Source organism: Hoplias malabaricus, chromosome 8 (genome assembly GCF_029633855.1).
Source record: "Hoplias malabaricus isolate fHopMal1 chromosome 8, fHopMal1.hap1, whole genome shotgun sequence".
In the NCBI taxonomy this organism is placed as follows: domain Eukaryota; kingdom Metazoa; phylum Chordata; class Actinopteri; order Characiformes; family Erythrinidae; genus Hoplias; species Hoplias malabaricus.
The window spans coordinates 35262579-35289732 of NC_089807.1; the positions used below are offsets into that span (position 1 = coordinate 35262579).

Sequence of the window (27154 nt, forward strand, 5' to 3'; positions counted from 1 at the left end):
TCCAGTTTCTTCACCTGTATAGTTGTACATGTGACACAATGTCACCAACTTGGGAGGGTGCTTCGTACAAAATATGTGAAACCAACTGCTGCTAACACAACCTCACTGGACAGCTCAACATGCTTAGAGGAGAACGCTTAGGGTCCAGAGTTTTTATGTGAGCTAATAGACACTGGCTAGCATTGTGCAGGTTATGAAGGGAGAGACAGGGGCTGCATCCCAACTGTGCACTTAATACTAATTTTAACTAGTTTTTGAGTATGTAGTACAGTTACAAGTGTCAATGTCAGTCAAATGTCTGTCCAAAATAGAGACATATTCCCTACAGAGCGCACTTCATGAATTATTAATCTAATTCTGCTACACAATGCACTAAATGTTAGACGGGAATGTGAGGTGTATATACATATAAATTGGTTTGTTTCCTAATATACAATGCACAGTTTGAGTACATAAATAGCTATTTTATGACGTCCCCTGTGCACTACGGAGTGTGTAGAGATATTTTCCAGCTTTTTTAAAAAAGGCGACAGCATTGTAGCTGCAGCTTGGTATGACATGCGTTGTCATAGCAACAGTTCATCACATCCTCATTGTAAGTAATGGTGTAGTAAGTTAATAGTTTGTTCACTAGTCTGCTGAACTCATACTGATCAATTTATCACGTAGTATATTCTGTATAGTATTAGTGTGTAGTACACAATTGGGATGCAGCCAAGTCCTCCATGGCTATCCAGAGAGTGAAGCCAGTTGTGTTCTCTTGTCCTCACTGGGGATTGAACTAATGGCCATTCCACCAATCAGCAGAAGTAACTTAATTTAGTAAGCGTACATCTTAGGGACTTTAACTCCCAATGTAAGGAATGCTGCTCTTAACTTCAACTGTAGAATCACAGCCCTCAAGGGTCAAAATGTAACAGTGGTGCACTAGAAGGTCTCACGCTCATCTCTTGCACTGTGTGTGCTATGAAGCCTGACAGGATTCCAGGGGGTGGGGGGGGGTCTCTTTAACATGCAGAAAGAGGCTGGCCTCTGGGGCAGTAAGGTGAAAAGGGTGAAACAAGACCCACCTCTGCCATCTTAGCACAAGCTAACATGCCCTCCACACTGTCTCAGTGTGAACTATACAGCCGAGAGCCATTAGTATGCTGTCACATCTTCTTCTGCACTACTTACACACACACACACAGATATGTATGGTTTTAGCTTGAGATCTGCTTAGTATTCTTGCCAGCTAGTGATGAGAGACTCCCCTGATGGGACATGCTGTGTGCGTTTATGTCCGCTAATACTGATCACAGATGCTTAAGCCTTCTCTCTCAGTAGGCTTGATCATCACCTTCAACATAATTGGCCTTAGGATGAATATGGGAGCTGATGGAAACATGGTCTTAGACTGCTGTTCAGTAGAAAGAGTGCCCCTAATGGTGCTTATGTTACTGCTAGCCATGTTTTTGACTTGATTATGATGATCAGCCAATGTAGAGTAGTCTGTGGTCTGTGTATAACTCAGATATCACAGCTTCATTTTTTATTTTATTTCTAGTCAAGGAGAAATTCTTGAGATTGTGACAACCTGACAATAAGACCATTGTGGAAGTGTGGAAAAATATCTCTACAGATTTATACAACAAGAACGGAAGTTGTAGTAAAAGCTCTGGAACTAAATAACTGACAATAAAAAAGCATGGGTGAAATTCAGATTATTGAATGACCACTAAATATTTCAAGTTTATCAAATAATAAATATAATTCAATTTTTCAAGCTTCAGATATAATATAATTCACAATTCAGTTTCAGATTCAGCTGTCAGTTAGTAAGCTGCATGAAGATTAATTTATGAATGCAGAATTATAATATTCAAAATTATTTAAATGGTGTTTCCTGCATTTTTTCTGACACTGAAAAATGACATCCCATACATGTCATCTTAAACTTTCTCTGTGCATACTATACATTTCAGTAGAGAGATCTGCGGTATCGTCGTGGTGCGTGACGGTTTGTGATGCAGATAAATCGAATCTGTCAGGTTACGAGATGAGTTCAACTTTGTGCAAGTGAATGTGGTGACCACTCTGTTTATCCATTCTTGCACAAACAGACCGGATCTCTTTTGCATCCAGTTCTTTTGCTTCCTTTCTCTAAAGACATGCAAATATCCACACCCAAAAATTCAGCACGACAAAGTGAAAGTGGACACATAACCATATGTCTTCTCTGCATTTGCACAGTATTGTATATTCCACTGTTTATCTCTGTGTCTCACTATCTCTCATTCTCTCAGCCTGAAAACCTGCTGTTGGCCAGCAAGATGAAGGGGGCTGCGGTGAAGCTCGCTGATTTTGGCCTAGCCATAGAGGTGCAGGGTGACCAACAGGCCTGGTTTGGTAAGAACCTTCACACCAACACAGATAATCCATATGCTTATGGTTTACTAAAAAAATATATTTATTATTAGTAAATAATTAAGTAATTTCCACAGCCAGGATTTGCCTGAAATATCAACATCTACAATCATCTCTTACTCACATTTCTTCTCTGAATTTCATTTTGCATTCGTCAACTGTCTGGAGGCTGTAGAGCAGCCAGTTTTATTGAATAGGGCTCTAGAGGATGTTGAGAGAGGGGTCAAATAGAGCACCACACAGCACTTTGCCACCCAAGTGGAACAGACACCGTTCCGGTTCGCGAACCTAAGTTTGAACCATTTTGTTGGCGCATTTCCACCAACAAAAATAGGTCTCGGAAACCCGAAAGGTTCGTGTGCAGTGGGAACCAAAGAATAGTAGGTTTTTCAGCATGGGCTGTGACAATATCTCTGGGAACGTCTAGTTGTACAGGAGCAAGGAGCACTTTTCACTTCCGTTTACTGCCATTGTGCAACACCCTCTTTTGATGACGTATTATGTGACGTATGCTCGGTTCCACGAAAACTGGTGTAAATTCATGCTAGTTTGTGGAAAGCCCAAATGGAACCAGTTTAAGAACCAGAGTTCGTTTGGTGGAGAAGGGCTATCACTGACACCCCAGTCACTCAGTAAGTTTTGTCTCCAGTGTATATAGTGATGATAATAGAGTTTAGCTGTCATGCACTGCATGTCCAAATGTTAGTTCCCAGGAAACTCTTTGCTCTTCTGGAAACGCTTTACACTAGATGCTGGAAAATTCTCTGTAAGCGTTTGTCAGTTACTGATGTTGGATGTTTAATTCTGGATAGTGCCTCTCTGACTCATACATCACATCTAATGCTACAGTGAAAAGTGGAGTCTGTTTTTGTCCCTCTGATCTACACTTTACAGTGGGCTTGTGAAATATGCTCATGTCCAGCTGCTGTACAGTGTTGAATGCCTTTTTCAGCAGTGGGTTCATGTTAAAATGAGTGTTTACTATTAATTAATTAGTTAGTAGGACACTTTCGGCATTTACCGTGCAAAAAGATATTCCAAAGATTTTTTTTAGTTTGTGTACTTTTACAACCTTCAGGTGATTTTAATGAAATAAGCTTTGGAGTTTTATTTGTTTATTTATTGATTGATTGATCGATTCTTGACTGTTTTAAATGCATTAGGATTGTATTTTTCCCTTTGCAGGTTTTGCAGGCACTCCTGGATATCTCTCTCCTGAGGTTCTAAGGAAGGACCCCTATGGAAAACCTGTGGATATCTGGGCCTGTGGTGCGTCTTCTGGGCTTATATATGTTTTCTTTGGCCTGTGATAAAGTTCACTTGTGCCCTCGGTAACCCAGTTTGTGTGTGCACAGGGGTGATTCTTTATATCCTTCTGGTGGGCTATCCTCCCTTCTGGGATGAGGACCAGCACAAACTGTATCAACAGATCAAGGCAGGAGCCTATGATGTGAGTGCTCCGATTCTTAATTGGTCTTGTTGGTGTCTTTTATAATCAAAGAGAGAGAGAATACAAGAGCGAGAGAAAAATGTTGTCGCTGTCCAAAAAAAAAACACCAATCTCTGAAATATAACCTTTACAGGAGAAGTAAAAATAACTTCTTAACTTTCACTGGAAGCTGGTGTTAATAGATTTTTATCTTTAATTCCGTTCCGTCTTCTTTTCTCAGTTCCCTTCTCCAGAGTGGGACACTGTTACCCCAGAGGCCAAAAACCTTATCAACCAGATGCTGACCATCAACCCAGCGAAGAGGATCACTGCTGACCAGGCCCTCAAGCACCCGTGGGTCTGCGTAAGTGGCTCAGTTCTTAGCTTCATGTGCTAAAAGACTGGAATTTTCATGTTTACAAAAAGCACTTACACTTTTACGTCTTTCAGTACCTGTTATTCTGCTTACTGTTTAGATCATTCAAATGCAATGGAGCAGCCTTGATTGATTCACTGCCAGTTTATCCCTTGTTTGTCATGGCCGAGCCTATCTGTTAAATCTGGGCAAGGCCATTGTTTCACCTGAGATCTGCCTTTTCTTTATCTTACACAGCAACGCTCCACTGTGGCTTCCATGATGCACCGTCAAGAGACTGTTGAGTGTCTGCGCAAGTTCAATGCAAGGAGAAAACTGAAGGTATGATATTTAGATCTAGAAAATATCTATTGCCATTTTATCAGTATTGTAGGTTGCCAGTAAGGGATTATATAAAGTTTTTAGCACATGTCAAATCGACATGTTAACCCATGCAGGTATTTAACACAATTTTTTTTACCCAATAAAACTTCTGTGTTCAATGCTAAAGCTCTCGCCGAATCTTTTACTCAGGAAATTAAAAAATCTACACATTTAGTTTTGTGAATAATTATTATTATTAATGTTATTTTAGTTTTTTATCAATTTATTTATTAAGTAATTCGACATTTACTAGTTTTACCTAGCACCTAAATCTAAGTTTGTGTCTTTCATGTGATCCACAGGGAGCCATTCTAACCACCATGTTGGTGTCGAGAAATTTCTCTGGTGAGTGACTGAAGAATTGGTCATAACTTCAGCTTATTTTATCACAGTGCCATAATATTCCTTTGTGAATAACAAATAGTGCTTTATATCTTTCATTAATCACTTTTAGAAAGAGGTCTAAAGCTCATTTGGCAGTGATCTTCAAGACTCAGTCTCACTGGCTTTAGCTACTCACCCTGTAGACTTCCATGAGCTGTGCTAGATGTTGCTTTGTGTTATGTGGGTGTACTCACCTTGTCATAAGTGTGGTGAGCTATGGCCTCTTAGACTAGCCCCACCCAACAGCATGCTTCTTTGTCCAATAGTGGGCCGGCAGCACACCAGCCCCGCCGCCCCCACCACCAGCACGGCTGCGCTGGCCCAGGAAGGTAGGTGTGAAGAGGGCACTGTCCACCTCTAACACTCGCTCTGCCCGCATGTGTGGCCCGCGGGAGAATGCCCTGCCCTTGCTTACCCACCCACCCACTTGCACTGCACATGTTCCCACAGACACACACACTAGTGTTGGGGCCAGTTTAATTCCACGTCAGGCAATTCAGGTGAGATTTTATAGCTTCAAACACTAGGAATTTTACTATGTTACTGTTATTTAAAGGCAACATTAACTGTTGTAGTCAAAACATTTTTTTTTTATAAACTTCCGAGGATGTTCCCTCACCGTGTGCTAGCTTTTCAGCCTGTTTGCCTGTTTGAATGTGTTTTTACGAAGCCCCTGTATCAGTACGTGGCTTGAAAAATGGTCTTGGTTCGATATGCTAGGCTGCCTCCATCTCTCTTTCTCTGCTAACGGCAGAGAAACACAATCTGGAGTTGTTTAGAAATGAGAGAGAACACCAAACATTGGAAAGCACAAACCGAGATAAGGATATTGCTCCATAGATGGGTAATATTGACTTATTTTCTCATTACTTAAATTGGAACTGACTCTAAATTTGGAGCTGGCTATTTGCATGAAAGTAAACGCAGACTTAAAGTGCTATAAACAAAGTTTCTGCGGTAATTCAAGCGGTGAATAAAAACGTAGACAATTTAAACATCAGCCACGTACAAACAACGTTGTTTTGATCCTCAAACAAACTGTTCTAACTTAAAAGAAGCAGAGCTTATGAACGTAAACAAAGCAGAGAACTGCAGTTTACGCAGAATCGTTGATGTTGCCTTTAATGTAATTATGAGAGTAATATACATATTAAATCAATTAATAGTATATACATATTAAAACTGTCTCCTTACAGTTTACAGGGTTAGTGTAAAATATTTCTCAATTGAAATTCATGTAAATGTTTACATTAATAAACATTCTGAATTGGTTGAAGTGGAATTGAGTCCCCACACTTTGTCATTCCTGTTATGGACAAGCCTTCCTTGCTTCATGGAACTGGATCAAGCTTAGGCTCAAAAAGACCTGTATTTGCTGCCAAGTCCTAATTTTACCCAAAGCCTACATGACACAGCAACATCTTTTAAACAAGTTTGGCCATGTAAACTTTTTAAAAGATATTGTTACTGCAGACCAGTTGTCATTGTAGGAGATATGACCCCAGAATGCATTATTCTTTCTTAATATCTTTGAAGGAATGGGCTTGGTGAAGATGGTGAAGGGTGATGTAAAGGTGGAGGGCCAGTTAAAAGGCTTTGACCTGTCGATCAGGGACACCGTAAGGCCACAGTGCACTGTTGAGAGTAAATTTCTTTGAGCGCTGTTGGCTGAATTCGTTATCATGCTGTGTCTTACGGTGACCAACTCCCCAGGCCTCAGTCCTGTTTGCGAATCATACCACAGCACACATGAGCACTGGTGTGAAAGTGGGTTTGAATGCAGATGTGTATTGCAATGCCATGTTGCTTGTACAGTTTGGGAGAGAAAGGATGAAAGTGTATGTTAAAATTAATGTGTATGAGAGTTCATGTATGTTTCTGTTTTTGCAACTCTGTCAGCATGGGTTTTTTTATTATTATTATTAAATATGTATTTATTTGTGTAGGACACACTGACCAGGTAGTTATTGATAGGGCTAACACATGTTTGATCAGACATGTTTCATTGCTCAGCATGTGTCCAGGAATATGTGTGTGCATGCATTGGAATAGTCCTTTGAGTCCTGCACTTATATCCTAAACGCATATCTTCTGGTTCAGTTGTTTGGAGGCTAAAGTCTGCCTGAGTGTGTTTTAATGAATCCAGCATAGGATTCTGTGCAGACATTAGGTTCTGCTTTTTTTTGTCTGCGTTATGATTTAACACTCCCTAGATGCTCCAGAAATCTGAGGAGGTGTGAAAATTGCCTGGTGGTGTATCTCTTGATTTATTGTTCATATCTTGGTGGTGAAAAGTTCTCTGGAGGTGACCATGTAATTTAGCAAGCTTATCTTTATTATTTTTTATTTTTTGAAAACTTTGAACATTATTTTGAACTTTAACTTCTAATAAGGATCTCCAGGGCAGCATCTGAAAATAAAAATAAAAGTTTGATTTGAGAATATGGCTTTAAGACACGATTTTAATGAGTATAGAACATGAATGGAAGATTTTTCAACCACTTTTTTTCTTGTAGCTAATGAGTAGACTAGACATCTGAGATTATAATGATTTACAGGGGAAGATTGTAAACATGGTAAAGAACTGCAAGAGGTGAATAAGGTGCCCGTGCAGGGAATCAGAGGACCAGAGCTCCCAACCTTGTTTTATGTTATTACTCAAAATAACACTTTTTGTTAATCAATTGTCTTGCATTACTCCAATTGCACTGGAGGCAGTAAAGGCATCTGCTTGTGTTATCCAGAGCTGCATGTAGAGGCAGTAGCCACCTTGCTGCATGGACCAAGCATGATATATTTATTTTGACTACCAATTTTTTCTAATTTTCCCCCCTTTTCAAAACAAAATTACTGATTGCTTCTAATCTCAGCCTCTTTTTCTTGCCTTCCTTCCTACTTTTTTGCACATTGGAAGGTAAGGGAATTTTAGGATCAAGAAAAGTTGGGAAGTCTGCTATAATATTAATATCTGTCATTTTTTTGTGTGTTTGTCAGGACACTGTCTGTCGTTTTTTTTGTTTTTGTTTGTTTTTTTGTGTGTGTCTGCAGTTATTCAGTGTTTTCTGTGTGCACATGTACCTGTCTTTCTGTAACAGCATGCATGTGTGTGTCTTAAAGGGGCATGCAGGTAAAGTAGAGGAGTGATATACATATGAAAGCTATATGCATGCCAATGTAGAATATATTTGGTCAGTAGGATTAGAAAGGGAGAGAATGCCCCATTGGTGGATTGGTGGAAGATCAAGTTCTTCATTTCACTGCAGATCTGGAGGATTTTGGGCTCAGTGCTGGTAGGGAACAGGAAAGTTTCCGTCTGATGGACTTTCCATTTAGAGACAAAATTTCTGCTATTTCTTCTGTAGAAGGCGATTTTCTGTTGCTGTATTTTTTTTTTTTACAACAGTATGTTTTATTGTGATTAATAGACATTTACATTCATTACATTTTGACGTTCATTACATATTACATTCTATAAACTGTTTTTGTTTGTTTGTTTGTTTGTTTGTTTTTCAGCATGCAAAAGTTTACTGAACAAAAAGTCTGATGGAGTGAAGGTAAGATATAACTCTCTCTCTATCTCTCTCTCATTCTCTCTCTCTCGCACTCATACATATAAGCACATGTAGAATAGGAGACATAAAAAAGTACATGATTCTTTCCCAGTATTTATGTTGAAATGTTTTTTTTTCACCTTTAATTTTATTAAAATTTTTTATTTTTGTGTTTATATTCACTTCTTAAATTCTTGTTAGTGCAGCTTTATGCAGTCTGCTTTTAATTCACATAAACCTAAAGCACGTTTCATTTCCTGACTGCTTTGCCATAATCTGAAGGTCTTTACCTTGAAAAATGAAAGAATAAGGAGTCTTTACGAAATACAAGTCGGGCAGTTTTGTGATTGTTCCTTTGTTCAGTTTTTCATTTGTTTACCGCTCAGAGCTAGGACAATTAACCAGGTGTAAGTCTACTGAAGTGGATAGACCTACTCTTCCCTGTCCAAGTCTCAGTGCATGCAGTGAATAATTATTTGACTAGAGCTTAAAACTATGTGTCTCGAAAGGTAAATAACAATTCAGCTAAATTCAATTAAATAACCTTGTTAAACTTTTTTGTTATTTTTTTTGTTTAATTTCCCCTTCACTCATCACTCTGAATTTTTTTGTGACTGTTGTACCCCTTTCCCCCGCTTTGTCTCTAAGATCTAATCGGCAGCTTTTTTCTACTATCTCTATTTTCATTGGCTTCGTTTTTTTTTTTTTTTTCTTTTCTTTTTTTTTTTTTTTTTTCCTGTGCTCCTGTGCTACCTTGTTTTTTACCTCCTATGTTTCACACTGTTCAGAAAAGGAAGTCAAGCTCCAGTGTTTATTTGATGGTGAGATCTGTTCTACGTCTCTCCCCTCTTTTCCTCTCTCTCTGTAGTTGTATCTCTTTTACTTGGTTGAAATTCTAGTGTGGAATATTTCGTTCTTATTTTTCTTTTTAAACAAATTAATTAATGTATTAATTTTTGTCGTCCTGTTGTGGACATTCATTAGCTCTTGTCAGTTTAAGCATCACCACAGCTGTGTCCACCCTTTTGTTTTTATACACATACACACCCAAGCATGTGTCTGTGCACATATCAGACTGTCTTTCAAGGTCCACTAAGTTGAGTTTTGCTCTCGCTTCCTGTTCACAACAATCCAGTAGCTGTCAGCCAATAATATCTGAGTGTCATTAGAGAAATTGAATTGAATTTTATTACTTAGTGGACCTTTCACAAATTGCTGTCTCATTACATGCTGCAACCAGTACATCCTAGGGCCTCTTTTAGCAGTAAGGTCAAGCATGATGCGGTTTGTCTTTCTCCCCGTCTCAGAGCCCCTCACCTTGACCCCAAACAGACTGGCCATGTGTCCAAGCCTGTGAGCACTTTTCCAGCCCTCCCCTCTGTTATCTAAAGCAATTTCTGCTTAGTAGCCGTAATCCTACATATCAGGCCCTTTAATGGTTAGATTGTGGAATTGTAACATGAGCGCTTCCTGCAAAACTCTGTTTAGGAGTCACCATCTCATCATTATATTTCCTTTCAACACGTAATTTATGTGGATTTTTCTTTTCTAAATCTCAGCTCATGGGTGCAGTTTTACCCTGCTTTTCACACATTAAAAAAAACAACAAAGAAAATATCATATATGTAATATATGTCCAAAAGTGGGTAGAATGCTGTGAAAATTATGAAAATGAGATTTGAGATTTGATTGCATTCAGCCACAGTGCATTACTGTGGTACTGGTGTTCTCATCCCAAATGTATTGGGAGTACGTACAGGAAACACACTTCCATTATTCCTTAGCCGAATGCATTATACCTCTCTAGAATTTCTGACATTGGTCACAATCCAAGTGAGAAAAATTTTCCAATTGGAAATTAGTTTTATTAATTTTTTATTTATTGGTTCATTTTTCCACAGAACTCCATAAACTGCAGTACACATAGTCTTAGCCACACTTACACATACACACACTGCCCACCCCTTATGAAAGAGGGGATTTCTGTTTTGTTTTATGTGGGAAATTGCTTTCTAGGTTGTGACAGACGTGGCTGGGCAATAGTATAAAAGGCCCTTTCCATATTCTTATTTTATTTACCTTTTTATTATAATAATAATAATGATAATGATTATTATTATTATTTTTATTATTATTATTATTTTTTTTTTGGCCCTGTCATGCTTATTTACCAAATGGAACTATGGTTGATTCCTCTGAAAAGAGGGCTCTTCTGTCTTTGGTAGATTGCAGTTAATAGGCTGTGGCAACAGTTCCTGTCAATTCCTGTGACTTTTATTCCTACATGTGAAAATCAGAGACAGAAATAACATACTGCTGTGAGCAATACAACACATAAATAAATAACACTACATTTTAGTTCTCCAAATATGAATTGAAATCTGTTTAATCTGTGCAAAATGAAATTCAGAGACTGTATACACCTATAAGATCAATATATATACATGGTATCTACTGAAGTCTTCTGACATTCCTATTATTAATAGAATTTGTATATTTAACTTTTCGTTAGCTTTGTAAGAATGTGAATGGTCTGTTATCTTTAACATGAAGTGACTACAACTGCATACATGGAACTAGTTTATTTCTGGTCTGCAATGATTTAGGCCAAGTTTTGCCAAGGCCAGGCTTATCTATGCATGTGAAGTCATCTCTCACAATACACACCACTCATTCCCTGCTTCTTCTGCACGAGTTCAAGCCTGACCACATACACACACTCACATATGCACACACCAACACGTTCACTCCGCTGGCTGTCTCCCCATCACACTGACTGAGCACAGCTTAGTGAGTTCCCTCACAGAACCATACAGCAGTGGTCACCAAACCTGATCTTCAGCTCCATCCGTAATTGACCCATCTGCCTGATCCATCTTATTATTCCCTCTTTTTGAGTTTTGAGATTTAGGAGATAGAAGTGGGTTAGATTGGGGCTGAAGGTGAAAACTGCAGGGACATAGAGTTGGAGACCACTGCAGTATCATACAGTACTACAATCCTCTTTCCAAAACAAGATTTTACATGCAGTAATACCAAGAATGTATGATTTGTTCATTCTCATAAATATTTAACTGGCAAATCTACAATTAAAATTAGCTCTATTGTTTTACTGACCCGAGTGTTATGTATTTAGTTCATATAAACCAATATAACATAAATATAAAGGAAGCGTCCACTGAAGGCCCAGTCGTGCCTAGCAAAGAGGAGTTATGGCTCACCACTTTGGGCCAAATGTGTGAAAATTGGCAACCGTTCAGAAAGAACATTTCTCAATGCAAAGAATTTTGGTCCTAACATTTGTTTTCCCTCTCGTGAGAGTGATGCTATACGTGCATCATTGCTTATGGCTAAGCTGACATGAATATGTGTGAAGGCATGATGTGGATGTATATATACAGATTTATGAAAGACAATATGCCCTCATCGAGTTATCCGTGGTATCATAGCAGGACAATGCCAATTCTCATTTTGCATTTGCTGCATCAGCGTGGCTTCATAGACACAGTGTGCATGTGTTTGGCTGCACTGTCTGCAGTCTACATCCGTCTGGTTTCTTAAAAAGGAGAATCAGACAGTGGTGATAGCACACGATAAGAAAGACTGGGGAAAAATTCCACTCCCAAACTTAAGTAATTTTAATTCTCATCAAATGTTAAAAGTTTAATTCTCATCCTAAATGTCAAAAAAGTGTAATCAATAGGAAAGGTGATGTAACACAGTGGTAAAGATGAATGTTGTTGTTTTTTTTTTTGCAAAATACAATCAAGTCGGTCAGTGAAAACATTAGAAATAGTTTCTTTATGCTTTTGTCAGTTAAATAATGGTTCATGAGAATTATCACCTCATAGATACTTGATTTTTTCAGATTCCTGCATTTTACAATATGTCCCAGCTTTTCTGGAAATGTGATTGTATGCTGAAGTGAATTTTTTTTAAATCTGGAGAGACTGCAGGCAGCATCATTCATATACTTAAGGCATGGGTCTTTGTAGTCCAATTGTTGAACAGCGGATCAAAGATAAGTATTTTTAACTTATTCCCTCCTCAAAACTGAAGGAATATTTCCTCTCTTTGGATTTGAAGCAAATAATATAAAGATGCATAGCATATTTTTTGCACATTTCTCTCTGTCATGGTTTGAGGCAGGATTTCTGACCGCAGACTAAGGTGGGAGGATCAAATTTCAGAACCCTCATATTCTTCAGTATGAGGACTCTTTCCTCTTTCAGATTTATTGAACCTTTTCAGAAAGTGTGGTTGTAGACCGCAATTTGAGTGGGTTATTAAAAAACTACGTCACAGAGAAAATCAGTCAGTAAATAATATAGTTCTCCATGTCTGCATAAAATTGTCTGTCTTTAGCATAATTTCTTATTGCGTTTTTGTTGATTTTATTGTCTGGTGTGTCTGTTTTCTTTCTTCTTTTAAGAGCTAGGCAGTGTTTTTCTTTAACTTCCCTTTAACTTCACAGTGTTTTCTGTTTCTTTGTATAAATCATCCTTCTTTGTCTGCAAGTTCTTGGTAAGAATGACAGGAGAGAATGAGTATCTCAGAAGTAAATATACTCATTTATCTGTAAACAGTATCTGTAAAGGCACTGTTTTATTTATTTTATTATTTTTATTTTTAATTAATTTATTTTGTAAGAACAGAACATTTGTGCTCCACTTTAACTTGAATCTTAAGGACACTCAGAAAATATCTGGAGCAGTGATGCATGCTTCTGTCTGTCCATATTATGTGCATTTTTCGGCAGTTTTTCTGCTGTTTGTCTTTTACCAAGAGGTGTATCACATACATAGATGGTTTATATGAATTATAAAAATTAAAATTATCCCCAAAATCTGTAATTTTATTTATATTCTTGGAAAGGGGTAGTAATAATAAAATAAAATAAAATTGTAGTGATAATAGTAATAATATTCTGGGCTAATAATGCCGGCCACCCCAAACCCCAAATCAAAACAATCTAGTTGTCTTCTAAATCAACTGGGGCTGAGACAGAAACACACACTGTTGCTTAACTCCCTTAACACACTCTCTTTTCTTTAGTTTTTACCTTAAGGGAAACCATATATTCTAAACTATTTAAGCAACAACCTGTTTAAGTAAGCCTTTCACTGCATGCACCAGTGGACTGCCAGGGACCTGTAGAATTGTTTTTTTTAAATCTTGACATTGTCTTTCGATGTATTTTGACATCAGGTATAATGTGGTAGCTACAGGGTTGTAAATGTAAATGATGTGCAGTAATTTTTTGTCTTGGCAGGTACCAGTATATTTCCACACAGGAGAATGACCATCCTTTACTTAATCTGATCTGTAAATCTACAAACCTGTGAAAGGATTAATTATTTATATACCTTTATGAAATTAGAGGTACACGGCTGTGAATGTGTAGCTGATTTTGCATTTTCTTTACAGTCAAATTGACCAATAGCTGATATATATATATATATATATATATATATGATATAGTTATTGGATTCAAATATAGTCTGAGTGCACCTGCCAGACTCCCAAATGGTAACACAAATCAGCCAAAAAAACAATATTGTGCTAATGGCTGACTTGCTTTTACTTTCTGAAACTGCTCTTCTACACACATCGATCACTGGATTGGGATAGGGCTGGCCCTGAATATTCGGATATCTGTTCGTTGGGTAGGTATTCGGTTTATAATTTTGAGATTCGGATATTCGTTGTTTTTTTTTTTTTTTTTTTTTGATAAATGTGGCGATAAAGGCAATCCTCCACTCCACATGTATTCAGCCTTGACAATATAACAATTTACAATTATACAAAATTATAAACATTTTGTTAATGACAACAATATACACCACCCTGCTCTCAGAGTATTCAAATACTTGACGAATATCCCGGCCGAAGCTCCGAAACACAAAAAAATGGTATTCGGGGCAGCCCTAGATTGGGAACACCTACCTTGTATCTACACCTATTGTCCATTTTATCAGATCCACTGACCATAAAGAAGCATGTTTTTTTAGTTCAGCAATTACAGACAGTAATCCATCTGTTTCTCTGCATATTTTCATAGCCCTGTTTCACACTGTTGGTCAGAACCACCACAGAGCAGGTATGATTTGGGTGGTGGATCATTCTCCACCACCCAGCAGTGATGCTAACATCGTGGGTGTGTGTTAGTGTGTGTTGCGCCGGTATGAGTGGATCAGACACAGCAGTGCTGCTCAAGTTTTTAAACACTGTGTTCATTCACTGTTGACTCTGTCGACACACCTACCTCGTTGGTCCATCTTGTAGATGTAAAGTCAGAGACATTATCTCACCTGTTGAGTCCAGCAGTGACACTGCGGTCTTTAAAAACTCATGCAGTACTGCTGTGTCTGATCCACTGGTACCAGCACAACACACACTAACACATCACCATCACGTTAGTGTCAATGCAGCGCTGAGAAAGACCCACCACCCAAATCATACCTTCTCTGTGGTTGTCCTGTTGGGGTCCTGACAGTCGAAGAGCAGGGTGAAATGGGGATAAGAAAGTATGCAGAGAAACAGATGGACTACGCTCTGTAGTTGTAAAACTACAAAGAGCTCCTGTATGGTCAGTGGAGCTGATAAGATGGGGAATGAATGTAGGTAGATGTTCCTAATGCAGTGATCGTTCAGTGTAATAACATAGTGAGCAATGATTAGCCATTTAAGAAGCACACATACACCACGTTATCCTTTCAAACATTTGCAGTTTCCTCCAAAACGAATGACATATTCTCACATTGCCTGCCCTGTACAGTTAGATCTTGAAGATAATTCCTGTTGTGTTATTGTAGAAAGCACTGGGGACTGTATGGGGAGCGGCTTGACCAGTGCAGCTCTTCTGTACTTATACATGGGCCCTGGTGCTAATTGGGTTTGGAAAGTCTCGAACAGAAATCATTTTGTTTTTTGTTTTTTGTTTATTTTTTGTTTTTACCCCAGCCACAGACAAACAACAATAAAAACAGTGTAGTAAGCAGCAGCAGCACCAAAGACAGCAGCATATCATCCACAGCACCAATGGTACCTCATCTCTCTTTATTTCTTCATTGTTGCTTCATTCATGCTGATTGTTTTAGCAGCCCATACCTTTGTGTTTAGTAGTTTTTCCATGGGTTCATCTCACCTCTTTGGTTTTTGCCTCCCTCCGACATCCATCCCTCCCTTCCGCCCTCCGTTTGGAGATGTGTTTTTGATGACTTAAACTTAAGCTACAAATCTGTGCTTGTCATTCTCTTCCTTGAGTCAGGTTTTACCCGTCTGCCCTCTCCCTGAGACCAGTACATTCAGAGAAGTGGCCCTGAAGTGATGTACATCCCTGTTCCCTTCTTAAGAGGGTCCCTTGCTATCAGTTTTCTGTAGATTGTAAACGTGTGTATACCTCTGTAAAATACAATCAAGTTGGTCAGTGAAACCATTGGAAACATTATGAAGGATATGTGCCATTATCTGCCAGATATCAGCAGTCTCAGAAGGGCCTATGGGTAAAACTGGATCTCCTTGCATTAGGAAGGAGAAATGTTATTTGTTCAGAAGGTGCAGTCCCTGATATAGATTAGATTAGATCCATTTCCCTGTCTCCAGAGGTTCAGATGTGTTCCAAAAGCATAAAGAAACAGATCTCCAAATGTCTTCTTAATTGGCTCCCTGTCAAGGTTACATTACTTTGTTATTAAGGATAACGAATGGCATCAATAAAAACAGCTAGCACTAGTACATGGCCCCAGTGGAATGGTCCAAGGGCTTCTGAAAGCTGTAAGCAACAAAGACCTCTCTCTGTAGAAAGGGAGAAGGGTGAACAGTTAAAATGGAACAAATGTGAGAGAGCTGCAGGGGCGTTCTGTCACTGTCCCCCTTGGCGTCTGTTTGGAGCGGCTTGTTTTTGGAGTGCACGCAGGGACAGAAGGGAAACCCTGTAGCTGTGAAGCTGAGTGCGTCTGTCTCTCGTTCTGTCTCTCTCCAAGGTTGCTTCTCTCTCTCTCTCTCTCACAGTAACATCACAGCCCTCATCAGCGCCTGGTTGTCCACTGCAGCACTTCACCAAATGTCACAGTCAATGTGGTCCTGAGCCCTGTAGCTCCTCTGTAGGGAGGGCACTACAGTAGAGGACTAGAGTAGGCACTCAGCATTTTGTTCTGCTACATATTTCTGTCATAAAGAGCCTCACAACAGATTTACACTGATGAACCGTTAAGAATAAGCAAGACACCCCCCCCCAATTCATGTTCTATTATATCGACTAATGCTGAGCCTGATTTGTTTTGTTTTGGGTTTTTTTAAATAAATATCTAAATAATAATAATTAATCAATACTAAAGTCCACATTGCACATTTGCACAAGTCCAAAAATAATCACCAAAATCACTTACAAATTTTCAAGTAACATACAGAAACCATTATATATATAGTGTATATGTAAAAAACAATTCTACTGACTGATTTGATTATTTCTGGCTACTAGTTACTTTTCAACACTTCATTTTAGTGTGTAATAGTGGGGAATCTGCATTGATATTTTTGACTACCTATGTGAAATAACTATTTTGTAGTCTCATGAATATGCCAGGCTATTAAATTGTATGAGGTATCTCCTCACTCCAGTTGGAACGTGATCTGACTGCAAGAACTGGCTTTGTTCCTTGAGTCCACTGCATGGAATTTGTGACTGCTTGTTAACTCCTGAAAATGCGGCTCACTGCTGCATACTGTATAATGAGAACTAAAAATGGAACAAAAATTAGCCAATGCTTAATCCATCCAAATATACCTGGGCAGGCTCTTATTTTATTCTTTTAAATTGGAGCATATACTCCATATTGGCCTGCATTATTTTGCTGTTTTAATTTGACTTTAATTCACATGAATGGTTCTAATCAACCCCACTTTCGATCACAGTACGCTTTAAAAGTATGCAACATTTTAAGTAACCCCAAACTTACTTTCTGCATTTAACACTCAAAACATATACACACACACACACACACATTCTCAGTCATATTTTTAAATACAATCTATGTTGCAAATTAAGTTATGGCAACAGCAGATCACATGGAGTTTTTATTAAATTATTTACTTGAGAATTAAATTACATTTTGGCTGCGTCCACTATGCCACTCGCAACATCAACCCACTGTCCCACTCTGTAGACCGTGTGCAGTTCCGCCAATAAAAATACTGAAAAAGTGAATACGGAATATTTCTGACATTTTCCTCTAAATATTCAGACTTTATTCTCAAATCATGTAAATATCATTTTTATGTTTGTGTCAGGTTCGAATCCTTTTGATGGCACCCCAGACGAAGCCAGGTTGAAAAAAGATGTTTAAGTCTATTGTAACAACAGGATTAGAGAGAGAGAGAGAGAGAGAGAGAGAGAGGAGCCCAATATGCAGTAGTGGCTAAACCTGTTTCCACATTGCTAGACTGCTGTAAGGGAATTTGGAGAAGGCTCACTATGTAGGGACTGCATCTTCACATATCTGCTTTGCTTGGTAGAGGGGTGATTGGGCATGTGTGAATGTGTGTGTGTGTGTGTGTGGGGTGAGTGCTTATTTGGAAAATGTATCCAGCTTTTGTCCTTTGACTGAATGAATGATGTAGTGTGTGCTGTCAGCTTTTGCAGCTTTTAGTGCCAGTAGTAAAGGTACAATAAGTACGTCCCTATTCTTTGCTCTCATAATCGCTTCTCTGCATACTCGAGTTTCAGTTAGCCAAAACATAGCCCCAGTTCTTTCCAAATAGCTCTGGTATAGTGCTTTCTACATCCTTCAGTGTGTGTTGATCTCTGTGCTCTAGCATTTGCGCTTTGCTTTAGTAACAGCAGTCTAGTATTGAGCGAGCTTGTTAGATATTTAGAGTTTGGGGCTTTGTCTAATTCCCCCTTGCCCCCTCCTCTGCATGGTCAACTGTCTCCTACCTCTCTCAGGAACCACAGACCACTGTTGTGCACAACCCAGCCGATGGCATCAAGGTAAGCTGCTTCAGCTGCCAGCTCTGCTGCCTGCTGCAGTCCACCAACCTAACACCACTAATACTGCACCATTGCCGCTTGCAGGGTTGGGCCCCTTTGGAATCACAAATCAGCCAGTTGAAGAAGTCATTTAAATACAGATAATACATTTTTTATATAAGTTTAAATTAAATTGGTGTATACCATTTAAAAGTTTGGAACCCTTGCGCACATAAATGTTTTTTTTTTATAATAGCAGAGTTTGAAATGTTATTGAATATGTGAATAATAATCTATTCAATATAACACCCCCACACAGTTCAAGTTACTTACCTAACAATATGAACTTCATCTTGGCATTGTGAGATTTTCTGTATATTATTTTTTTCCATATCCACTCATGCTATGCATATAAACAGGTTTACCATCTAGTAACATTTATGTTTGTATCATGCAAAACATAGATTCCAAACTTTTGAATGACACAGATTTTAGATTTTTAATTGGCTTAACTCACATTTGATGGCCCCACTCTCACACTCTTGTCCAGGTATTCTCACCTGTCTGCCGTCTCCCCTCACTGTGATCGTAAATGGTATTGGATTCCACTTAGTTTATTAACTCGTAAATATAGGAACTGAATTCACATTCACTTGTGTGACCCCCAGTTAACTCAGTGTGCCATGGTGGCTGGTTTATTGAGCTTGCCTTCTCGCTGGACTTGGCTGGTTTGTGCAGGGCTTGGTGTGTTCCACTGAGAAAGTGTATGTGGTTGTGTGTGTGTGTGTGTGTGTGTGTGTGTCTGTCTGTCTTTGTGTGTGTGTGTGGTGGTATGTTTGTGGGGAGGATGGAGGGCTGCAGTGTCTATCAAACATAATGGAAGTCAACCTAAATTACCCTTTAGATTTTGACCTTTCTGTCCCTCTGCTGTCTTTCTTTCTGTTACCCTTTTTGTTCCCCCTTCCATCTCTTTTATGTCTTGCAGGGTTCCACAGAGAGTTGTAACACTACAGAAGAGGAGGACATGAAAGGTAGGAAAGGTACACTATCAACCCTTTATGTACTCTGCATGCCTTTTTCTTCTATTTGGGGAAACTAGACAGAAGATGAGAGTAGAAGACAGTGATGACTTTTAGATTTAAAGGGACTAATGTGAATTACGAAAGACATTTTTACAATGCAGAACATATAGTTAGTTTCCTTGGAGCTTTGGAACCAGAAAAAAATGCACCCACGACATGTTACAGCACATGGTTAAAAACAAACAAACAAACAAACAAAACAATATTTTATTCTTCTTGTTATTTGAATTGTATCAATAAATTGATAAGCAGTCGACGACAGTAGCTTCTTAAACTTGTTGCCTTGTGAACCCATCATAAAATATGGTCAATTTTTGCAAGCCCTCTCTTTCTCTACCCACTGATTTGACAGCACACTGTAATGGCTAATCTCCCTCAAGCATTAAAGGCTAAGCACCACTTAATGGACCTCCATGAATATTTCACATTATTGTAGTTACTGATATATATAGTTACTTATTCATATATAAATATGAATTAAAATGAAAATCGCAGCTTAATTTGCTTTAAAACTGAGAATTTTATTAAATTGACTGAAAAACCCGAGCTCGCTACGGAAATTCTGGAACGCAACCGTGACGTCACTGGTGGACAACAGCTGAACAACGCCGCGGTAAAACACCGTTATGACTGACTGTTATGACAGTATCTAGCTAAATAACCAACATTATTCATGACAATAGCCTGGCAATAAGCTAAACTCAAATTTAGAGGTACCGTTATTCTTGTAAATGTGATCGAAGTCGAACTCGAATTCATCCGACACTATAAACCTCCGTAATGCAGCTACGTAGCCGAGTATAATCTGAGCCACCGAGTTTAGTGAGTCAAGCTAACGTTAACTAACACCAACTAAAACAGGCGAAGTAAGTGTCCTTACCCTGTTTACCTCCATGTTACAGAGGCTCTTGAACAGCTTTCGTTAGTGTCCTTACATGCCCATATTGTTGGAAAAGCGCCAGTGAAATGAGCTACAGATAACAGAGTGAGCGGATGGTCCTTTCCAAAGTGCCCGTTTAAAATTTAGTCCATTTTCTGGATATTTTGGGATCTTTGGGCCATTTGTGCACAGATGTCCCACTGTACATTGAATGATTGCAGCCAAAAACAACACACCTTTTCGTCATTTTGCATTAAATTAAGTGCAACTTCTAGAGTTGTTGTCCACCATCTACGTCGCATGTAAGACGCCTATTACAGTTTCCGAACACCGTCTGGGTGTTTTAAACCTTATTCCTTCAATTAGTAAGAAATAACATGCTTTCTGACTATCAATAAACACACGTTAGGAACTTGTAAAGTTGTAAAGTTAATTTTTTAACAAGTGCAAAGAAAAGCAAAAAAAAATTATATATATATTACTGTGCAGAAGTTTTAGGCACCAGAGATTATGTTATTTAAAAAGCTATTTATCTGAGCAGTAAGTGTTTATTTGCTACAAACAAACAAACAATAAACATTAGAATAAATCCAAATAACTTTATTCCAGTAAAGTGTGATATTCTGTGTGTGAAAGTGTTGGTTTAACTTTTTTTCCAAATCTGTCCTTGTGGCACTCCGTATTATTTGAGGTTATCGTCCAGTACCTAGTATTTATTATTTAATAAATAATTATTTTAAATATTGTGTGCTGTTGATTTAACAAATTCATGCAATCAAGGAGATTCTGAGCAAAACATTGTTCTTCAAACTCACTCACACCTACTACTTTATAGAAAAAATAAACCTCATATTTCTTGTTTCATATTATTATTTTTTTGCATTTACTGTGATTATATATAACTTTATCCAAGCACCACACTTATTGAGAAGGCATTAGTATAAATATATATAATTATCTTAGATGACTGAAACCCCTGCCCAGTGCTGTGTATTTATACATATAAGCAATCTCAAAATAAGCAATCTACATATGTATTAGACACTCAAAGCCAAAGGGACGTCAGAGTAACCAAACGGTTGAAGTGGAAAAGGGGGGAACAAACCTTGATCGCCATGTGTCATACATTTTGACTGATTTTAAACTCTCATTTGCCAGAACTTCACAGAAAAGCACATGTTTTTGAAGCTTAAAAGTTTTCTCATCAGTTTAATGCATTGAAAATGCTCGTGCGAAACAGCTCCATTTGTAGACAGCTCTTCTGAACTTCTTGGCTTTTTCTCGAGCCATCATCCCATCTTTTCAGTAGCTTAAGCATTTAATAAAAGCAAGAAAGATCTGAGTTTGCATAGAACGAGCATCCAGGCAGTTTCTTTATTTTGGAGGAACAGTATATGAAGCAATAGATTTAAAAGTTAAAAACATTATGTAACATGAAAACCATTTAATACATTCAGAGAGAAAATCAGTATTTCAGAGAATGATCCTAGTTTACACTTATGTTTTTATAAGTGGGGTAGAGTGTTCTGCTCTACTGATGTGCCTTGTTTTGTTATTTATAATTACATAGATAATATTATCAAGTTGCCTCCATAAGAGGCACTACAAAAGGAAGGGACAGAAAGTGATATTTACAGTGAATTAATTTTTTTTTTTTTTGCTATAATGAGAGAGATGTGAACGTATGTGTGAGAGAGAACCTCTGCAGCTGACAGCTTTAAAAGCATAACACTCTCCAGAAGCAGCTAAAAAGGAGGCAGGTCCAGCCTGCAGTGGAGGAACAAAATGGGGTCATACAGACTGCTGTGTATCAGGAATCAGTGCAGGCAAAGCTATAGAGAGCAGGCTGTGGGTGTTCAGCTTCTGTAACTGTGCCTGCAGGAGCTCGCAGGACATTGATGAATTAAGACATTTCGTCTGAGTGGTAATGGAATAATGAACTAAGAGCTTAGTGTAGTTGATTAAGGAGTGTGTGTGTGTGTGTGTGTGTGTGTGTGAGAGAGAGAGAGAGTGTTTTGAGAGGTTATGTTTCAAAATGATGTTTAAAAAGATGGTACTGAGTCTGTTTGCACTACGTTGATGTGTGAATCCACACTTGAAAATTACAAAAAAATAATATTAAATTCAAAATGGGATATTAAGCACTTAAAGATAAACATTGAGATTAACCCTGCAGTTTAAAGGGTTAATTGATTTAGGTACCGTAAATACTTTCAGCACATTACAAGATGTTTAGTGGGACTATGTCCTCTTATTCAAACTGCCATAAACATGTTTATTTCCCACTGTGAATTAAAGAGCATTGTTAATCTGCTGCATATTCAAATGTTTAGTGGCGATTGTACACATTTATGCATTGTGCATTTTTTAATGTATAATTGTACATTTCTAATAGACAAATTTACAATAATTTAACCTAATCCCATCCTGACTGAAGGCTGCAGTCATTTTTCTACCTTGGGTTGTCAAAGTCTCATAATTCTCCTGTTTCCTCTTGAGAAATAGCCCAACGATCCCACATTCTGTACCAGAGTGAGACTCTGTCCTGGACAGAGCCGTCTTTCAGAGTTTATACCATATTTGCACTCTCCCGCACACTCTCTCTCTTTCACTCTCTCTCACTCTGTGACGAAAACATGCAGTGGGGAATTATGCACAGTGCCAGCTCCAAATATCACTGGCTGATCGACATTGACCTTTCTAGGCTTGTGTTTTTGTGGCAGCAGCTGCAAGGCTTACTGAAATTTATATTCAGGGATGATTTAATCCCTGAATTTCTGGCTGAAATTAGCTAAACATTATCACTCAAACCTTGAACCATTTGTAATTGAACAAACTAACACATTACATTCGGTTAAAAGCTAAACATATTGGAGTATGTTATTTGAAAACATGTTCACAGATCACCTCTCTTGGCCAGGGCACTCACCAGACCCACCAATGCTTGATATTTTCTTGCCTCAAAGATCCTTGGGTAGATTCCTCATTTCCTAGTGCATATGTTCGCCATTGGTATCCACTTGCTCTATCAAAATCTCTTGTAAGGCTAAAAGATGAATAATTTTTCTTAATATCAAACTTCAGAACTTTAAAATTAGGGCAATTTTTGTATCACATGTTACAATTTTATTTATATCCTACATTATCAAGGTGTAGAAGTGCCTTAATAAACGGGGACCTTTAGTTTACAGCGTACATATTTTAGCCACAAAATTAAAACCACTGAGAGGTGAGGTGAATAACATGGATTGACAGTGGCACCCACTCACGGAGTGGGATATATTCGGCAAGAAGTGAACAGTCATTTCATGTAGTTGATGTATTAGAAGCCAAAAAAATGGGCAAGCTTATGAATTGAACGACTTTGACAGGGGCTAAATTGTGGTGATCATAATGTTTTTGTCAGAGCATTTCCAAAACGGCAGATCTTATGGGGTATGCAGTGGTTAGTGCTATAGTTAATCTTTTGTTGGATCAGGCCAAACAGTCTACCCTTCACCCCCCTCCCACATCAGAGCACCTCAGGTGCTTGTGACCATATTGTTGGTTCGCCAGTTGTCCTTCCTCTTTTGGTAGGTACAAACCACTGTATCATGGGATCCCCAAAAAAACTTGCTGTTTGAATTAATGGACAGCATTTAATTAAAGCTTGTCAAAATGCTACAGACCTGAACCTCATTCCCAATGTTGCATTTTAATAATATAATTTAACTTCTACTGTCACTACAAATATGTATCACCATTAGTAATTTGTTAAGGAATAAAAAAATACTGCATGGAAAACTGCATTGGGGAACACCTACAAATCACTATATTCAGGTGTTTCTTTTAGCCCCATTGCCACAGAGTATAAAATCAAGCACTAAACCATGTTTGTGTAAGAGCTTAAGAGCCCACTGAATACAAATGTGGTACTGTAATTGGACACCACTTTTGCAACAAGTAAGTTGGTGAAATGTACTCTATTGTAGATCGACTGTGAGTGGTATTATTGAAAAGAGGAAGTACTTAGGAACCACAGCAACTCAGACAAGAAGTTGCAGACCATGTAAATTTACAGAGTGGGGTCATCGAGTGCTGAGGCACAGTTTGGCCAACGCTCTGCTGACACTGCAAGAGTAACTGCAGAGTTCCAAACCTCCTTTGGCTTTAACTTCAGCACAAAATCTGTGCGCCTGGAGCGTCATGGCATGGACTTCATGGCTGAGCAGCTGCATGCAAGTCTTACATCACCTAGCACAATGCCAGGCGTCAGATGGAGTGGTGTAAAGCATGCCACCACTGGACTCTGGAGCAGTGCAAAGGTCTTTCGTGCAGTCACTAATCACACTTGTCTATCTAGCAGTCTGAATGATGAGCAGTCTGGGTTTGGTGAGTGCCAGGAGAACATTACCTGCCTGACTTTTATAGATGGAAGCTCTTGTAGCTGCAAAGTGGAGACCAACTTAATATTAATGCCTATGGATTTTAAATGGGATGTCATAAAAGTGCAATTCTTATTCATTATTATATCACAAAGAACTCTCAAATAACCCGTTCAGTTATAATGATAATGGGTCCTTTTTCAGCCTTATTTTTGTATATATATTTATCACTTCTGATTTTTATAATGATATTTAACAGCTTTAATGGAACAGTTTATATTTATATTTCTAACTTACAGCCCTAGTTTTGGTTTTGAAATTTTGTAAAAATTCTATGTTTTAAAAAACGGTAAAATGGTAATCTTTGCATCCAAAGACTGCTATGTAAGTCTTAGTTATTAAATAAAATGTAAATTTAACAGTCTTTTGACTGCTATGTAAAACCACGAGCAATTAAATACAAGCAAACAAAGGAAAGAGCAGTCTATTGATGTGAAATTTCAAACTCAGGAACCTGTATGAAACAGGATAAATATGAATCTTATTTAAAGCTTGTAACTGTGTATTTACTGGTTTCATTTGGCTCTTGTTTTGTTTTATGAAGCCAGACAAATAGCAGAAGCTACACACAGTCCATAAGCAAAGCAAATCATATTTTTTCCCCTGTACTGTAAAAGGAGGAGAGTAAACAAGCATACATGAATTACACCTCAAGCACATCACGTGTTCTTGTTTTTCTTCACTGGCTGTGTCAGTATCAGTTGGCGAGGTTAGCAGTGACAGCGCAGTGGTCAGCCAATGCAGTGCCTCTGAGGAACAGACCCCTCAGACTGAGGTTCCTCCCCCACTCCTACCGCCCAGTAAGTCTACTTCCATGACAGCGACCTGTTTCTGACCTTAGATCTCACACTTTTCCCACTGTCCCTTTTTCCTCAGACAGTGATCTGAACTGATCTCAGAAACGTATCTTTACAGTGTTGCTCCTCTCTGTAGTTCTAAACCTCTGACTTTGTTGTCTCTTCTCTGACGCCATTTCACAAATGCAGTGTTCTAAAAGAGTCACTGTTCAAATAGTGATGTCATTTTACACAAAAATGAAGAAAAACATTGCTTCATTTGTTAAATACTTCTGATTAATTTGGAGTGTGTACATACAGATCTTTAATAGCGTCTACGCCATGCTGTTTTGTTTAATTTTATACTATATGTAAAACATGATTTATGACAAGCATATAAAAAAAACATTACTTTTGTCAGTGTTTTTCTACATTTACGCTTTTTAATTTTTGAATAGAATATGTAAGAATACATGTACTAATGTGTAGATTGAACCCGTCTAACAGTGTTGCAATCTGCACTCCTTTAACTCCATTCTTATGATTCATCATTACTCCTTGGTAGTGACTACACTAAATAACCTTTTCATTTATAATATGTGACACTGAGAACTGACTGATTATGAGATTTGTGCATAAAGCTTGTGCAGAGACAATATCAGGACGTGCAGTACATGTAGAGACTGTACAATAGAGTACCTTCATGTTACAGCAGTCAGCAAAGCGACTTCCAGTTCAAATCATGTTAAGATGTCAGGGAATGTAGTGTTAGGAATCTTGTCCAATCACTCTTATTGACATTGTCTGGTGTGGATACTAAGGCAGGGGACTGGAACCTGCACTCAGATGCAGAGATTACATGTGTGAACACATCACTCATATACTCTTGTCTTCTTTTGAACATTTTTTGCTGGTTTTTGAAGTAATCTCAGTCATCTTACATCAGATATGAAAGAAGCAAATCAGTGGACCCTCAGCAGTGTGATTTATAAGAAAAACTGGTGCATCGCTGCGTTCACAGTTGCCTGAAAGACTGATTTTGAAGGGAAAATAAAACAGTACTTGAATATTCCACACACTGAATTTGAAATGAAATGTACTTTAGGAAAAGAAACAATTACTAAGTCAGCACTCTTGAGAATTTTGAATCTATTTTGAGTCACTGATACAGGAATCACACTCCATTTTTACACAAAACACAACTCTGTGGGCCATTCGGTTGGTTCTTCTCGTTTTATTGTTACTTCACAAACGTTCCGTAGACACATCGTCCACAGCCGAAGTCTTTTGCCATTTTGAAGACCAATGTAGTGTCAGTTCCAGTGAAGCAGGCCACCGCGAGGATGACAAATCCTAATTAATCAGTCAGAGACGTAGCCAAAACATTAGTTGTGCCAAAATCAGCTGTTTGCTACACTGGCAACAAGAAAGAATCCGCTCTTGAGGTTTGTACACAAGCTTGATAGAGCACAGAAGACCATAGATGTGGGTGACAAAAGAATGCTTTCAATGA

General features: G+C 38.3%; 1 protein-coding gene across 30 annotated transcripts in view; it reads left to right on the forward strand.

Moving 5' to 3' along the window:
• camk2g2 (calcium/calmodulin-dependent protein kinase (CaM kinase) II gamma 2) overlaps positions 1–27154 on the forward strand; it is an 88197-nt gene that overhangs the window by 54419 nt on the left and 6624 nt on the right. For 2 of the 30 annotated variants that reach the window (XM_066678590.1, XM_066678558.1), the window contains exons 7-18: positions 2286–2388; positions 3592–3675; positions 3762–3856; positions 4077–4199; positions 4449–4532; positions 4877–4919; positions 5225–5287; positions 8472–8512; positions 15473–15553; positions 18456–18500; positions 19465–19519; positions 25561–25665. In XM_066678590.1, the coding sequence (XP_066534687.1) occupies positions 2286–2388; positions 3592–3675; positions 3762–3856; positions 4077–4199; positions 4449–4532; positions 4877–4919; positions 5225–5287; positions 8472–8512; positions 15473–15553; positions 18456–18500; positions 19465–19519; positions 25561–25665 (922 nt within the window). Of the gene's footprint in view, positions 1–2285; positions 2389–3591; positions 3676–3761; positions 3857–4076; positions 4200–4448; positions 4533–4876; positions 4920–5224; positions 5288–8471; positions 8513–9297; positions 9331–15472; positions 15554–18455; positions 18501–19464; positions 19520–25560; positions 25666–27154 lie in introns of all 30 variants that reach the window. The other 28 variants (XM_066678561.1, XM_066678559.1, XM_066678575.1 and 25 more) reach the window with 28 other exon arrangements.